This window comes from Ursus maritimus, unplaced genomic scaffold, assembly GCF_017311325.1.
Source record: "Ursus maritimus isolate PB19 unplaced genomic scaffold, ASM1731132v1 scaffold_4, whole genome shotgun sequence".
Lineage (NCBI taxonomy): Eukaryota > Metazoa > Chordata > Mammalia > Carnivora > Ursidae > Ursus > Ursus maritimus.
In genome coordinates, this window is record NW_024426552.1 from 15,422,222 (window position 1) to 15,439,315 (window position 17,094).

The 17,094-nt window shown below is 40.0% G+C and overlaps 1 protein-coding gene across 1 annotated transcript; it reads left to right on the top strand.

Moving 5' to 3' along the window:
• The first annotated feature begins 945 nt into the window (after positions 1–945).
• RWDD2B (RWD domain containing 2B) lies at positions 946–12,622 on the top strand. The gene is made up of 6 exons (XM_008701786.2): positions 946–1,517; positions 5,368–5,544; positions 10,571–10,797; positions 10,925–10,992; positions 11,118–11,480; positions 12,092–12,622. Exons 3-6 carry the CDS (start codon positions 10,594–10,596, stop codon positions 12,324–12,326), a joined length of 870 nt encoding a protein of 289 aa, XP_008700008.1. The 5' UTR covers positions 946–1,517; positions 5,368–5,544; positions 10,571–10,593; the 3' UTR covers positions 12,327–12,622.
• The last annotated feature ends 4,472 nt before the right edge of the window (positions 12,623–17,094 follow it).

Genomic DNA, 17,094 nt, shown 5'->3' on the forward strand with positions numbered 1-17,094 from the left:
AAATAAAAAGTCAAACATTTGCATCTTAATGTTATGCACGCTGAAGTACTTAGAGAAAATTATGCTAATGTCTGCAATTGCTTTGAAATGCATCAAAACATGGATTGTTGAATGGATTAGATATATGACAAAGCTGGTAGAATAAAATGTTACAGTAGTGCCTAGAATCATGATAGTATTAGTTTCTTAACCTCAGCACTATGGACAGTTTAACCAGCAAGTTCTTTGTTGAGGGGGGATGTCTTCAGCATTGCAGAAAGTTGAGCAGCATCCTTGGACCCTATCCATTAGATGCCAGAAGCACCCCTCCAGTTGTGCCAACTCAATGTTTTCAGACATTACCGAATGTCCCCTGAGGAGCAAAATCGCCCCCTTCTTTTTTTCCTCACTTTAGAGTCACTCCACTACTTCACAGCAAAATTCTCTCAACTTTACTGCATGCTTGAAATTTCTCATAAAAACTGGAGAAAAGGGGTCCTGGGTGGCTCGGATAAGTGTCTGCCTTTGGCTAGGGTCATGATCCCAGGGTCCTGGGCTCCAGCCCCATATTGGGCTTCCTGCTCCGAGGGAAGCCTGCTTCTCCCTCTGCCTGCCGCTCCCCCCGCTTGTGCTCTCTGTCTCTCAAATAAATAAATAAAATCTTAATTTAAAAAAAGTTGGAGAAAAATTGATTAATGACATTGAAAAATGCCCACAAAGCACCAAGTCAAAGATGCAGCTATGAAAACATAGGTATTAATCTTATTTTCATAAAAAAGTTGTGCAAGTTTGATACCTTATGCCAATGAATATGTCCACAAAAAAATCTTGAGATTTCTAAAATGAATATGTAACATAAAGAAAAAAGTGCATTACCTGTATTTAGATTGTGAGGAAAAAAATTACTCTCATGGTGGAGTCGCCTTTAAACTGTCCTTTTATTATCAGAGATAAATTTCTATACAATAACACGATATTTCCTAAAGTCTCCACGACCACCATCCAGGCTCACCTCTCTCTAAGGCCTTACTATTTAGGGGCCAGAAGCATCCCTATTGCGTGGAAAGGTATCAGCAGAACAGAGAACGCCACTCCTACTACTGAATACCACGCTACATAAAACGGAACGATTCCTACGCATGTTTGAATTTAAGGAGCGTTACTTTAATGGACCATTCCTTAATCCAGGAAACAGTGCCGTCTAATACTTCTCCGTGACTGTAGCTGGGAAATGCCAATAGAGTGGAATTTGAACTCTGCGACTGAGAAGTGCATTGCCAAGAATTCCAGCCGCCGAGCACCTGCGAAGACCAACCAATCACGACCAATGCGCTTCCGGAGCGTGTAGCCCCCGCGCGGACGCATGCGCCAAACCGGTAGGGCGTTGCCTCACTTCCCCTAGGCCGCGTCGCTGGAGTGGTTTGTAGGCTTCGGATTGCCTAGTGCTGGAACTCTGACGCTCCCTGTAGATGAGACCTGAGCTGTCCGTGCAGCCAGAAAATCCAGGGTTTCAGCACCGAGGGGGTTCATGGCTCCAGGTGAGTCTTCAGTCTACTGCTGCCCACCGGAACCGGGGATTTCCCCTGTGGCAGAGGCCCGTTTATCCCTCCGGGAACTTGGCGGCGTCGTGGCCCCGCCTTCCCGCGCGCTACACACTGCTCATTGGTTAGAGCCGGCTTCAGCCCTTCTTGACCCCGCCCTCAGACAGACCCTCCCTTCCCACCCTCACCACCACCCCCACCCCCACCCCCAGGCTCAGTCAGTTGTTAGGGGCGACGGCGCCTGCGCACAAGGTTTCGGTCGTGGTCCCCTGCAACTTGCCGGGTATCAGGTCTTGTGCTGCTTGGACCCGCTCTGCTCTGTAAAATAAAAATCTGCGAGGAAAAAGAATGATTCCACTTAGGAAATACAATTTTCATTCTACGTTCGTACAGCATTCACTGAAATCTTGAGTCCGAAAATTCTCTTCAAGTGTTTTTTTGGCATTGAATTCTTATCTATGAAAATATTTGGACAATAAATGATATGACTGTAACATCACTCCCATAGTTGTTCTCACACGGGTCGCTTGGCCCCAAACTTCTTTGCTGGCTCTATTTCATCTTCCAGACCTCGGAACTCAGTGGGACTTGCTCCCAACTTCATTTACTCGGTGACAACAAACATGCCGGGTACCTCATAAGCTGCATAACTGTATATCCAGCTGTCTTCTGAACATCTCTGAGTAGGTGTCTTAATAGGTACTTCATTACGTAGTATTTCTAAAACCCAGCTTCAGGTGTCCACCATCTTCCCTACCTAAATGCCACATCCATCCTTCCAGTTTCTTAATGCCTTGGATTCATTCTTCCATATCACATATATAAATCCTGTTGGTTTTACTTTTTCTGTATGTCCAGAACTCGAATGTTGCTCCCCACCTGGACTACCACATCCTAATCCAAGCCACTGTCATCTCTCCCCAAGTCATTGTAGTGCCTCCCTCGTCCCCCACCTTTCATCCTCATTCCCCTGCACATTTCACAGCATCAGATCTGGGCCTCTCCATAAGTAAGTCAAACCCCTGCAGTGGCCTTCCATATCATTTAGAATAAAATCCAAAGTCCTGGCCATGCCCTCTGAGTCCTAACATAAACTGCCCCACATTTCTCCTCTAATGTTGTCTCCTAAAATCTTGTGCCAGGCTTAGTCTGCTCCGGCACCTGGGCTAGCACTTCCCTGCCACAAGGCCTTTGCACCTGCTGTTCTTCTTTCCTGGAAAAGGCATTTTTTGTGTGTGACTTTTGTTCATTGTTATAGTCTTGGTACCAAGGACAATGCTTGACACACGATAGATGCTCAAGACACATTTTTATAATACTTACTCTGTTGCCTGGCACTGTTTAAAGCACCTTCCACACATTATCATTTAATCCTCACAGCAACCCTATCATTCCCATTTTGGAGATGGGGAGACTGAGGCACAGAGAAATTTAGCCACCTGCCTAAGGTCACACAATTGTTAAGTGCACATTGGCAGTTTAAGTAGCAGAGCACATACTTAAAGCACTATGATAAAAATACGATAAATTCACTTCCTCTAATAACCATCTAATCATCTAATAACCTCTAATAACTATCTAACCTCAACTTTAAAAAAGACTAGAAAATATATTCATGGAATTCCAATGAGTTCAGGGATTTTGAATACTTACATGAATATTTTTTTTAATAACAGAGCAAATGCATAAGTGAGGATGTCAAATGGAAATAGGATATAAAATAATATGAAGTGACTGGTTAGTAAAGAAAACATTGTGTTTAAAGAAGGGAGAAGTGTTTGCAGTTCTAACAGTTTTTGAAAAGAACTCAAAGATGATGGGTAGCATTGATAATATTTAAACTACTTATCTTAGGGTGGCTAGATGACAAAGCAGGGATTCCTGATCTGTTCTGTGTAGAAGAGAGCTAATATTAAGTCTAGGGGGGAAAAAATCTGGGGTTAAATAGGTTTGAGATACTTAGCATACTAAAACTTCCTAGAAATTCACAATCCATATGGGAATCTAACAACAAAGACTTTGAGAAGCCACACACAAAAAGTGTGCCCACATAATTTATTGTCCAAATGGTGTTATTTTGTCTAAGATAAATACTAGTCGGGACAATGGGATGGCCCACGGTCACCCTAAAGAAACCTGTTAAACCTTGTGTCGTTCAGCATTTCAAGAACTTATTTAAGGACAAAATACTTTGTGTAGTTTTTTTTTCCCAGCATAGCACTGACACCTTGATAAACAATGTTTCAATGACTTTAGTTGAAAAAGCACTGGGATTAGGAATGACTTGTTGGCATTGATTTATACTCTGATCTGTGGAGACAGCCCAATGTGTACAAGAGTGCTTCATATTTTCCTGATTCCTATCCAGTTAATCGTAATGAACTCAACACCCCACCACATTTAGTCATTCTCATAACCCTTGATGTGTTTTTGACAGGACCCAATACAGTTATTAATCGGTCAGTTGTGACTAATGTACATCTCTATTTAAGTAGAAGAACTTTTTTTATTCTTTAAAACTACCATACAGTGAACTAGCTAAATTGTTGACTAAATACCATATTCTAATATTAAACAATCCAACTATATTGGATGGAATAAAGAAGATGTAATAAAGGGAGGACATGTTCTTAGAGGGCTTGATAATGAATCATCCAAGGCAGCCTTTTTGAATTGGATCCACTCTGAATGTGCTGGCATTTTGTGCTACCAGTTTGTGAAACTAACAGCCAGATCATGAACTGGGATAAATTCACTCCACTAAATAGCTGTCAGGGTCTTCAGCTAGTTTGCCTTCAACTGAGGGAAACCTAACACACCCCCACTCCTCCTCTCAGACTGCAACATTGTTACCCAATCACGAATTATGTGAACATTTTCCTAATAAGTAGTTGGTGCTCTCTTGCATGTCTTGGTAGACCTTTGTTAGACACTGCATACGATATGTACATACAATATGGAGCATGAGATGATGGAGGCAGAGTCCAGGTAAGAGGAGTAAAGGTTCTAGAAGAAAATAGATACACACTCAACTTTGAAATTTTGAAGAAACTGCTTGATGAAGGGACTGTTTACAGAGGTGCCCCTAGGCACCTAGGCCTGGAAGAGTTGCTGGAGTTGAGGAAGAAGGACTGCCCACAAAAGCTATGGTCTTGAGGGTCATGGCCGTAGCCAGAATCCCACCAAAACAGGAAGTGTGGTGAAGAAATACCCTGGCTTCTTTCTCCTCCCATTCTCCCCCTTCCTGCCAGAGCATTAGCTGAAACTAACCACAAGAAAGAAGAGGGGGGTGGTATAGGCTGCAGAGGTCAGTTTTCCAGAGTCTAGAGCAGGGAAAAGAAGGACCAAGAATGTATTTAGGGAACAAACAAAAAGTAACTAGCATAAGAGAAAATGGTCCAAATAATGAGCCCCTGAATTAGACCTTTGTACTCAGGTTGTGAGGAAGGGACAGGTTCAAGTCTATACTATTTTTCTTGTGTTTTCCTGTCTTACAGACCTTTCTTCTCTCCCAGCTATGCTTCCTTCTCCACTTGTCTAAGTCTTAGCCTATCTTTAAGGCTCAACTCAGGGTCACTTTGCTGGCTCTGTCAGAATAGCATGCAACTCTTGATCTCAGGTTCGTGAGTTCGAGCCCCACATTGGGTGTAGAGATTACTTAAATAAATAAAACTTAAAAAAAAAAAAAACTAGAAAAGAGGTTCAACTCAGATCCTGTCTCCTTCCTTAAATCTTTCCTGATAGCCCATTTCATTGATCATGTGCTCCTTTTAATCCCAAAAATAATGCCTATACTAGTCATTTAACACTTAGCCTTTTTTATCTTCATTGTTCTTTATCTTACCAGATAATACATCCTGATCCTCAAACTAAATAGAAAGCTCCAGGAAGGAATGAAGGATGAAGCTCTACATACAGTAGTTACTCAATAAACAGTTACCCAAAGATGAGAAGGAATTCCATGAAGACGCCATTAGCCAAGATAATGGTGTTTGATTTCACAGAGTAAATTCTCTTTGAGAAGGTAAGCCTGTTTCCTTTAGAGCAAAGGGACTGAGCTCTGTTTTTCTTTTCAGATCTGTAACTCTTGTTTTTTTCTGAATTCAGAAGGACTACATACTAATCCTGAAACTTCAAACATATAGAAGCATACAAATTTGTCCTTCTCTTCTTCCTTCTACCCACATTTAACAAACTAATTTGGTGAATTCTCTTTCTGACTTTTTTCATGTATGTAATAATATAACAATGAATAATATGATCATACCTATTTATATTCTACAGTCTACTTTTTTAAGTAACTGTTGTATCATGAATATCAGTGTTAATATATATTTTTAATGATCTCATAATATTCTGTTCAGATATATATATTTATTTAATCTATTGTTGAACATTTAGGTCATGTCTGATTTTTTATTATAAATAATAAGCAATGAACATCCTTATAAATACCATTTTTACATACTGACTTTTTTTCCCTTAGATCAGCTTCACAGAATTGGAATCTTTAGATCAGCTTTCCTTATACCAACTCTTTCTTCTATAACAATTACCAGATGTTAACCATCTTTGTGTGTGTGTGTGTTTGCACATGCACACTAATTCAGTAAGTTAAAAATATTGTGTAGGGGGACTTCCACTTTTGGAACAACAGAGTAGATGTATTTTTCCTAATTTGTCGTGCTAAGTACAACTAAAGATTCTAGACGCTATGTATAAAACAAACACAAAAGACTCTGAAAAGTGAAGGGGAAGGCAGACCAACTACGGACCTTGGGACCCAAGGAAGGACACAGTGGTAACTTCCCTGGGTATTTTTTTTTTGCCTCAAATATCCGAGACTTGATTAAAGAAGCAGCAATCCAGAAATACCAAGGGTACAAACCAAAAAAGAAAATTGTAAAGCTTCAAAAAACCCTGTTCTCTCTGGCTAAAATACCAAGAAATGTGCAGCTGAGCAAGATGGAAAACAGTTGGATAATAAATGCTCTATCTACACCAGGCAAATACCAAAGAAAACACTGTGGCTCCTCCCCTACCACACCAGCAAAGGGAGCCTAGATTCCACCTTCACTGAGCTGTAATAAGCATTTCAATGCCCACTTCTTGTTAGGATGGTATCAAAAAAATCTGAATAGGTATCTGGGACTTTCCTCTCTGCCTAGTGATAATGAGGACCAGAGTTTAGTGTCAGACCCATGTCAGATCCATATCAGACTACATGGGGAGCCTGTGTTTCCACTCTGATGCTGCAATAACAAGGCATCGCTCCTTTACCTTGCTGGAGAGATACCCAAGAAGTCTAGTGGGGAGTCCAACATTCACCAACACCTAGCATTAACAAAGTGGCCCATCAACATGGTGTTAGTGGAGGCCACGTGGGTAACAATAAGGAGGCACTTCCACCCTCCCCAGCCATAAGCCCCCCTTTTTTCTCCCTTCTGAAGCAGGGTATCAGGAAAAGTGTGCTAAAATGAAAGATTTTAGTAATATTCAGAGTCTCATAATACTTAAAATGTTCAGATTTCAGTAAAAAAAAAATCATTATACCAAAAACAAGGAAAAAAATCTCAAACTAAATAAAAAAGACAATAAAATAGATGCCAATGCCAGGATGACAGAGATGGTAGAATTATCTGACAAAGATTTTATTTTATTTTTTTTAATTTTATTTTTAAGTAATCACTATAGACCCAACATGGTACTTGAACTCACGACAAAGATCAGGAAGTTGCATGCTCTTCCTACTGAGCCAGCCAGGTGCCCCTGACAAAGATTTTAAAACACCTATCTTGGGGGCACCTGGCTGGCTCAGTCAGAGGAGCATGTGATTCTTGATCTCAGGGTCATGGGTTCAATCCCCACGTTGGATGTAGAGATTACTTAAATAAATAAAACTTAAAAAAAGATACCTATCTTGGGTGCCTGGGTGGCTCAGTCAGTTAAGTGTCTGCCTTCGGCTCAGGTCATGATCCCAGGGTCCTGAGATTGAGCCCTGCATTGGGCTCCCTGTTCAGCGGGGAGCCTGCTTCTCCCTCTTGCACTCCCCCTGCTTGTGTTCCCTCTCTCACTGTATGTCTCTCTGTCAAATAAATGAAGTCCTTAAAAAAAAAAAAAAAAAACTACCTTAAAAATTTTTCAGTAAGCAATTATAAACACACTTTAAGCAAATTAAAAAAAAAAAAAAAGAGTCCCAGTAAAGAAATAGAAGATATAAAGAAGAACCAAATGGAAATGATAGAACTGAAAATTGCAATAACCAAAATTAAAAACACAGTAGATGGACTCAGGAACAGAAGGTGGGGGACAGAGGAAAGGATCAGTTAACTGGAAGATACAACAATAGAAATTATCCAGTCTGAACAGTGGAGAGAAAGAGGCCAAAAATAAATGAACAAACAGAGTTTTAAGAATGGGACTATAACAAAAGATCTAACATGTCATTCTGGAAGGGGGGGGTGAGCTGAAAAAGTATTTGAAGAAATGATGGTTGAAATTTTCTCAGATTTGTCAAAAGGCATAAACAGATTCAAGAAATTAAATGAATGTCAAGCACAAAAAACCCAAAGAAATTCACATGAAGACACATCATAGTCAATCCTATGAAAACTAAAGACAAAGAAAGGATCTTGAAAGCAAGCAAGAAATGAACCTTTGCTATAAGTTTCAAATAAGAGAGTATTTATAAGTTTCAAATAAGAGAGTATTTCTCATCAGAAACTATGGGGGCCAAAATGAAGAGGCATGATATTTTTCAAGTGCTGAAAATAAAGAATTGTCAACCTAAAATGTCATATCCAGTAAAAATATCCTCAGGAATGAAGGGGGAAATCAAGACTTTCTAAAACTTTTTTTTTTAATTTTTATTTATGTATTTTTGAGAGAGAGAGCAAGCACAAGCAGGGGCAGAGGGAGAAGCAGGTAAAAGAAAGAAAACAAAGAAATGGAAAACAGAAAACAAACAAAATGAAATAGGTGACTTAAGTCCAAACATATCAATAATTGCATTAAATGTAAGTTGTCTAAATACAATAACTAAAAGCAGAGGTTGCCCCCTACACACACACACACACACACACACACACACACACACACACACAGAATTATCTGGTCTGAAATATCAATAGTGCCAAGATTGAGAAATCCTAAGCTAGAGTCTAGTTAAGTCTAGACTCTAGACTCAAGACTTTCAACAAATTCATGTTTTCTACTGCACACTACGTTGCTGCTTTCTAGGGTACCTGGTGCTGGTTCCTGAGCCTTCCTGAGTTCTGCAGCTCCCCCACCCACCTGACGAAGCAGTTAATAGAGGGAAGAAAGCTGAAATATAAGTTAGTTATAATTCATTTACCCCTTTTCACCTTCCAAAATTTTGTTGATAACTTTTGTTATTTCCTTTCCTTTTGTCTTTGACAATTTATCCTTTATTCTCATTTTAATGGGGTCACAGAGAAAGGAAACAGCCTCCATATTTTATCAGAAGTTCCCATGCTTTTTCTTGCAAATTGAATTAATTTATCTAAAAAAAAAAATCCTACTTGATTAGCATCTCGGTAACCTTTATAACCCTGGAATGGAGAAGACTTTCCAAAGCCAGAAGCCATGAAAGCAGAAGTTGATGAATATGCATGCCTACTTAAAAACTCATGAATGGTACACACAGACACAAAACACCATAAAAAGATTATGTATTAAGAATTGGGGGGGGGGGTCGGTGAGAGGGGCTGGGTGCCTGAGTGGCTCAGTCAGTTGGATATCTGCCTTCGGCTCAGGTCATGGTCTCAGGGTCCTGGGATCAAGCCCCAAGTTGGGCTCCCCGCTCAGTGGGGAGTCTGCTTCTCCCTCTCCTTCTGCCCCCCTCCCCCTGTTCATGTGCCCTTTCTCTCTCTTTCAAATAAATAAATAAAATATTTTTTTAAATTAATAAAATTAATAAAAATAAAAGGGGGGAGGGCTATGTAAAACTTAAATTTCAGCATGGCAACTTTTGGAAGGCAGCCTGGCAATATCTACCAAAATCTAAAATGTTGTACCTATTGACCCAATAAGCCACCTCTACAAACTTATCCTTGAGAATACAGTATTAAGTTTGCCAAACTGTATGTATGAAAAAAACTTATATTAAAGAAATGTTCATAATAGCAAAAGTATGGAAACAACCCAAGTGCCCATGAATAGGCAAAGAATGCAATAAATTATGACATATCAACATGATTCAGTATGACAGTCAACCACTAGAAAGAATGAGATAAATCACTATGTACTGACAGTGAATAGACCTTTGACATATTTGGAGGGGAAGAGGTGGGGAAAAAGATATGTTTATGTGATCCGTATGGATACATTTTGATTATATATCTCACTCTTTACATATACTAAAACATTATACCACCATATATTTTCCGTTTATGTAAATGTATAATGCCTAAAATATTTTTTGTTTCTGTAACACCTAAACTCTTCACCTTGGATGGGAGACTAAGGCGGGTAGGGGAAGAGATCATCCGCTGAAACTTTACCTTCATTTTTAACCTTCTCCCACTTAAATTTTATAACCTAGTACTTTTTTTTTTTAATGTTAACAGAGGTTACTTGAGCTATGGGATTGTTAGCATCTTTTCTCTTCTTCACATTCTTCTGCTTTTTAAAAACTAATAAACACTAATATTAAGAGAAAAGTATTAACTATCCACAAAACTAACTCTCTTACTTATTCTGTTCATTCTAGGTTTCCAAAATAGCCAGTCATAACCTCTCTCCTGGCTATATCGTTGATATGGCTTTTGACTACATAATTAGTTTATTTCAGTGAAATTGTTCATTGTGGTAGCTCAAGATTCCAGGTCGACTGTCCAGAAACAGAGGAATGTGATGCCTGGTTATTATTAGAGTTTTATGGCTTTCACTGGATTGGCCCATAGTTTGGATACTTAGTAAATCTGTTTAATTTCACATTTTATGAAGAAACCAAACACACTTTCAATAAGGACCTATATTGGTCTATTGATTGTATTTGTAAATTATCTCTCTTATCCTTATCTCCTTAGAAATTTACAGATATCCAAAAGTGATGGAGATTGAACAGGCAGAGGCCCAGCTCTCTGAGTTAGACCTGCTAGCCAGTATGTTCCCTGGTGAGAACGAGCTCATAGTGAATGACCAGCTGGCTTTAGCAGAACTGAAAGATTGTATTGAAAAGAGGACAATGGAGGGACGATCTTCGAAAGTTTACTTTACTATCAATGTGAACCTGGATGTATCTGAAGAAGCAATGGTAATTCAGTTGGTAATTCAGTTTGCTTTTAGAAGAACTGAACCCTGTCAAGACTTAAAACACCACTTAGGTCATTTTCTTCTTGTTCTTCTTTTTTTTTCTTTCTTTCTTTTTTTTTTTTAATCAGGTGATGTTCTCTCTGGCCTGTATTCTTCCCTTTAAATACCCTGAAGTCCTGCCTGAAATTACTGTCAGGTAAGTTACAGAAATTGGCCAATATCAAAGGTTAAAATCAACCTGAGAATAGAAGCAATGCTTAAGTTTGTTTTCTGTTCCAAGAAAATGGATTTAATTTTTTTATCCCATATGTTTTCCATCAGATCAGTATCACTAAGTAGATCCCAGCAGACTCAGCTGAACACAGATCTGACCACATACCTGCAAAAGAATTGTCTCGGAGATGTCTGTATATTGAATGCCACAGAGTGGGTTAGAGAACATGCTTCTGGCTATATCAGCAGAGACACCACACCTTCCCCTGCTCCAGGAAGTACACTCCAGCCAATTGATCTCATTCTTACAAGACTATGGATCTATAGCCATCACATCTATAGCAAGTGGAAAAGAAAGAATATTCTAGAGTGGGCAAAGGAGCTTTCCCTATCTGGATTTAGCATGCCTGGGAAACCTGGTGTTGTTTGTGTGGAAGGCCCACAAAGCGCCTGTGAAGAATTCTGGTCAAGGTTTGCTTTCACAAATGTTGTATGCTATGTCAATAATTTTAGCAGTAAACAAGATACTAGAGATGTGGAAATTAGTATGTCCCTGGGGTTGTACCTTATGGGGATTCAGTCTCAAGTCAATGGATAAAACAGAACTCACATATGATCAGCATCACCCGCTTCCCTGACGTAATGCACATAGGAGATGTTCTGTAAATAGCTGTTTAATTGCGCCCCTGTCCAAGATGTTATGATCCCCTCCATTTCCATGGATCTGATTCTTCTTAGCGATATGATAAGCTGTGCATACCTTGTGAAACAAAGTGGTTTCTCATCTTCTCATTTCTTTGCTGGCATCCTAAATGAGTTTCTAAGAAATCCCTTTGAGAGTTTGAGATACAGCAATTTCCACATTTCTAAAATGTTGATATGAGGCAGTAGCAATAAATGAGTTTGGGGATAGGATCGTGACCACCATCTTATTTGATTAAAATAAATCCCTATGAGATAAAAAGTAAATCTTTTTATTTCTGGGAAAAGGCATTGATAAGTCTGTTTTATAACTTCTGTTTTCAATGCTCTAGAAGACAAAACACATTTTCAATATGTCTACTTTGAAAATTTCTTTTCAGACTCAGAAAATTAAACTGGAAGAGAATTTTAATTCGCCATCGAGAAGACATCCCTTATGATGGTACAAATGACGAAATAGAAAGACAGAGAAAATTTTCAGGTTTTGAAGAAAAAATGTTCAGTGTTAATGGAGCCAGAGGAAATCACATGGACTTTGGTCAGCTGTATCAGTTTTTAAACGCCAAAGGATGTGCGGATGTTTTCCAGATGTTCTTTGGTGTGGAAGGACAGTGACTGGGCAAAGGAGTATTGAAAGTATTTTTGTCACTGCTGGCCTTTTCAATTTTCCCCCAGTCTTTCTTGAAAGATATGTAAGTTGGGGCGCCTGGGTGGCTCAGTCAGTTAAGCATCTGACTTTGGCTCAGGTCATGATCTTGGGGATCATGGGTGTGCCCATCAGGTTTCCGCTCAGCTGGAAGCCTGCTTCTGTCTCTGCCACTCCCCCCACTTGTGTGTTCTTTTTCAGTCTCTCTCTCTCTCAAATAAATAAAATATTTTAAAAATAAATAAATTTAGGGGGGCCTCAGTGGCTCAGTTGTTAAGCGTCTGCCTTCAGCTCTGGTCATGATCCCAGAATCCTCCTCTGCTGGGAGCCTGCTTCTTCCTCTCCCACTCCCCCTGCTTGTGTTCCCTGTCTCGCTGGCTGTCTCTCTGTCAGATAAATAAAATCTTTAAAAAATAAAAAATAAGGATAAATTTAAAAAATAAAAATGGATTTAAGTATAAGAAATCAAGAGAGAAGAGCAAGTCACATGGTCCTGCCTGCACTATATAATGAAAAAGACACAATAAAAGCTGTAAGAGGGGTGCCTCAGTGGCTCAGTCAGTTAAGCGTCCAACTCTTGATTGTGGCTCAGGTCATGGTCTTGTGGTGGGATCAGGTCTGAGTCGGGCTCCAAGTTTGCAGCGAGTCTGCTTGAGATTCCCTCTCTCCCTCTCCATCTATCCATCCCTTCTCTTTCTCTCTCTATCTCTCTGTCTCAAATAAATTAAAAAAAAAAAAAAAACATAAGAAACTGTAGTTAAGGGATGCCTGGGTAGCTCAGTCAGTTAAGCATCTGCCTTCAGCTCAGGTCATGATCCCAGGGTCCTGGGATCAAGCCCCACATTGAGCTCCCTGCTCAGCGGGGTCTGCTTCTCCTTCTGCCTCTCCCCCCACCTTGTGTTCTCTCTATCACTCTCTCAAATAAAATCTTAAAAAAAAAAAAACTGTAAAATGTTAGGAAACATAACTTTCTTAGATTATTACCATTGATTACATATTTGATATATAAACATCCCTATCAGGTAAAATTGACCAGTATGATTGCACATACATTTATTCCACAATGACAATCTGTCAGTGTATTAATTTGATATATATCTTGAACTGGAATCATCTACAAAGAAATAATGATAAATTCTGGAAAGAAACTTAGTCCCAAATCAAAGTATGGTTAAAAATTAACAGGATTATTAGAAAACAAAAGTGTGGGCAGGAAACATTGGCCACGTGCCCACTTTTATTTGTAAAAGTAATTCTTGTACAAACTTTTTTTTTTAAGATTTTATTTATTTGAGAGAGAGAGAGCGCAGACAAGTAGGGGGGAGGGGCAAAGGGAGAGGGAGAAGCAGCCTCCCTGCTGCAGAGAGCCCCATGCAGGACTCACTTCCAGGACCCTGGGATCATGACCTGAGCTGAAGGCAGATGCTTAGCCAACTGAGCCGCGCAGGTGCCCTAAACAATTAAGTAAAATTTTTAAAAATATTGTAAATTGTAAAATTAATCCCACCAACCCAAATTAGTTGAAGTTGGGCTAACAAAGTCAAAGCTTGTGTTGTCATTTGCACATTAATTTGATAAACTGAATTTTAAAACGAAACTGCATCTGCTCCTGTGCAGAACTGATGATCACTTTTAGCACTAATATAAAAATTGTTACACAGAGATTTTTTTTTTCTTTTTTGGAAAGCTAAATAATAAGATATTAGAGAAACCCAACAGAATATGTCATTTGTGGACCTCCATAAAGACCACAAGGCAGCTAAGAGCTTATGGCGTTTAAAGACTGACGTACTTGTATTTGCTAGTCACCTAGCTCCTGCAACGATTACAACTATTTAGTACCATCTGAACCCATAAAAATTCTGCAAAGGGGCACTGTAAGCCTTTCGGTTAAGCACAAGATAGCAATCTGCTCCCATCAGGATGGGGGAGGGATGTAGTCCTTAATATCTCTTGCCATCCCCTCCAAATATCAAAGTCAGATCCCTTCAAGGAGCAGAGCAGGCATAGGGAAGGTTCCAGCTTAGCGTGAAAGGGGAGTGACTGGCTACCTGCTGACACTGGCTCCCCAGGGGCTTTCAAGCGCTCTGGGGTTTTGACTGACACTTAGGCCTTCGCGGGCCCAGCAGCTTGAGCACCGCGGCCTGCTCGCACCTGGCGCAGCTGGGCGGGACCTAACGACGCCTAGCGCAGATGCCGCACCTTCACCGACTTGTCCTGGAGCTACTAGCCTGGGTTGGGGGCGTTGTGAATGTGGGAGCAGGGGGGCAGAGGCTTTTGACCCACGGCTGTCCTGCTAGACTGCGGACTTGCCCTTCAGGTAGGGATCTCTCAGCCAGACAGGTGTGGCTGTGCTGCCAGATGGGCCTTTTCTTTTTTTTAACCGCTCATTATCTTTTGGAAAAAAGGCCTCAATCTGCAGTCTTTTGGGGGTTCCTGGATGCTATTATAGCGGGAGAATTGGTGGAAATCTGCTCCCTGAAACCCTGGTGGTGCAGTCGAGGACTGCCATGTCTCCAGATTTTAACCAGGGAATTATCTAAGTGGAGGCTTAATTTTTCCTTCCCGAGGCATTTTGGCGGTTTGGATTTTGTAAATCTCTTCTCTCTCTCTCCCCAGCCCCATATGTATGTAATACATTTTTATTAGAAAAGGTGATTATTACAGGAAATGTAGAACTAACTGGATTTAAAACCCACTTAGAAGTCCGCCCCCAGGAAGATAATATTAAATTTTGGTTTTACATTTTATTTTCTAGCATATCATTTTTTAAAATTTTTATTTATTTGATAGAGAGAGAAACAGCGAGAGAGGGAACACAAGCAAGGGGAGTGGGAGAGGGAGAAGCAGGCTTCCCGCTGAGCAGGGAGCCCGACCTGGGGCTTGATTCCAGGACGCTGGGATCCTGACCTGAGCCGAAGGCAGACAGTTAACCACAGCCACCCAGGCGCCCCTCTAGTATATTATTTTTACTTATGGGTATATGTGATATTTTCTTTTTTAAGCAGTTAAATCATACTGCACATGCTGTTTTGTATCTGCCTTCTTTCACTAAGCAATAGATTTTAAAAGTCTCCCTGACAGGTTTTTTGACAACATTTTCAAAGAGCATTGTATATAGCTGAGTATACTGTATTTCAGCAATTCACTGTTTTGATTATGATGTTGTGGTTTGGAGTGGTGGGGTTCAGAGCCCATGATCAAGAAAGAATTCTTGAGAAGTCTTTGGTGCAAAATGGTGGCTTTATTAAAGCACAGGGACAGGACCCATGGGCAGAAAGAGCTGCACTGGGTTGTGAGGAGTGACTGATTATATAAGATTTTGTATCCTACGGAGGGGAGAGTGACGTTAGGGCTCCAGGAAACTGAGTCTATAGGTTCCTGGAGATTGGTTTTTTTTCCTTCTAAATCATTAAGACAGTTGCAAACTGATGGAGACTCCTGTCCTACGTGACTGTGATCTGTATCAGTTAACCACTTGTTTTTTTCCTCTCCTTTGTTCTTGGGCAGTCAAGAATGCCTGAGGAATGTCACACATTTCCCAGGGATGGGAGTTGCAGTTTTTGTGCTGTAGTCTTCTGCTTTGCCCTCAGCTTGTCTTTTGCTCCCTAATCAATGAAATGATAACCTTTTTCCATTTTTGTTTTGTTCTGTTTTTGTTTTTGTTTTCCAATCAACAAAGCTACTCTGAGCATCCATTATGTCTTCATGTTAGATTTCCAAAAGTGGAAATTCACTCTTAAGCCCTGGGTTTCTCTTGTCAAATTTCTCTTATGAAGGGTTAAGAAGTGAAAATTTCAATTCTTCTGAAATTTCCTTTTGTCTAGATTTTTTAAAACATTATTATTATTTTGTGATTTTTTTTAGATGAAAAATCTACATTTTATGTTACTTCAATTTGACTTTTAGTGTGGGTCAATTATATTTCCTTTGTGGTAAATGCCTATTTATGCTTTACTTATTTTTACTCAAATGGGCAGCCTTAAAATATTTATTTGTGGGGCGCCTGGGTGGCATAGCGGTTAAGCGTCTGCCTTCGGCTCAGGGCGTGATCCCGGCGGTCTGGGATCGAGCCCCACATCAGGCTCTTCTGCTATGAGCCTGCTTCTTCCTCTCCCACTCCCCCTGCTTGTGTTCCCTCTCTCACTGGCTGTCTCTATCTCTGTCGAATAAATAAATAAAATCTTTAAAAAAAAAATATTTATTTGTAAGCATTTTTTTAACACCAAGCATATTAGCCCGTAGTTAATGTTACGGATATTCCTTTTGTCTATTTGTTTTTTTCTGACATAGGAAAAAAAATCTTAATTTAATGTATTTAAATCCATCAGTAGTTTTCTTATGGTTTTCGTTCTTTGGAGTATCATCTGGGAAGTCTTTCTGTTGGTTCAAAACCTTGGGGAGCTTCCCAGGTGTAATCTGAGAGGCCACACCTCCCCCCCTCCACTGGGAGGGCAGGGAGGGAAGGAAGAGGCATGCCACTCCAGAGTACTAGGTGGCATGTGGTTTTTGTTTGTTTTGTTTTGTTTTGTTTTGTTTTACAGGAGAATCATAGGGGGAAATAAAGATGCTTTTGAAACAAGATATTTTTAGCCTTAGCCTTAAGCTGTTTCCCCTTAGTTTTGAAATATGCCCGGGAATCTTTGTTGCTTTGTAGAAGGAAAAGAAGAAATCCTTTTCTCCCAACATCTTATAAAGGCCCTTCTGTTCGGTCCAATTTGCTAACTTAGGTCACTT

What these genes read in the sequence shown, in the direction of transcription:
- RWDD2B (XM_008701786.2), top strand. Translation starts at nt 10,594, where the DNA reads ATGGAGATTGAACAGGCAGAGGCCCAGCTCTCTGAGTTAGACCTGCTA. An exon ending in ATGTATCTGAAGAAGCAATG is followed by an intron (nt 10,798 to 10,924) that starts GTAATTCAGTTG and finishes TTTTTTAATCAG; the next exon opens with GTGATGTTCTCTCTGGCCTG. An exon ending in TGTGAAGAATTCTGGTCAAG is followed by an intron (nt 11,481 to 12,091) that starts GTTTGCTTTCAC and finishes ATTTCTTTTCAG; the next exon opens with ACTCAGAAAATTAAACTGGA.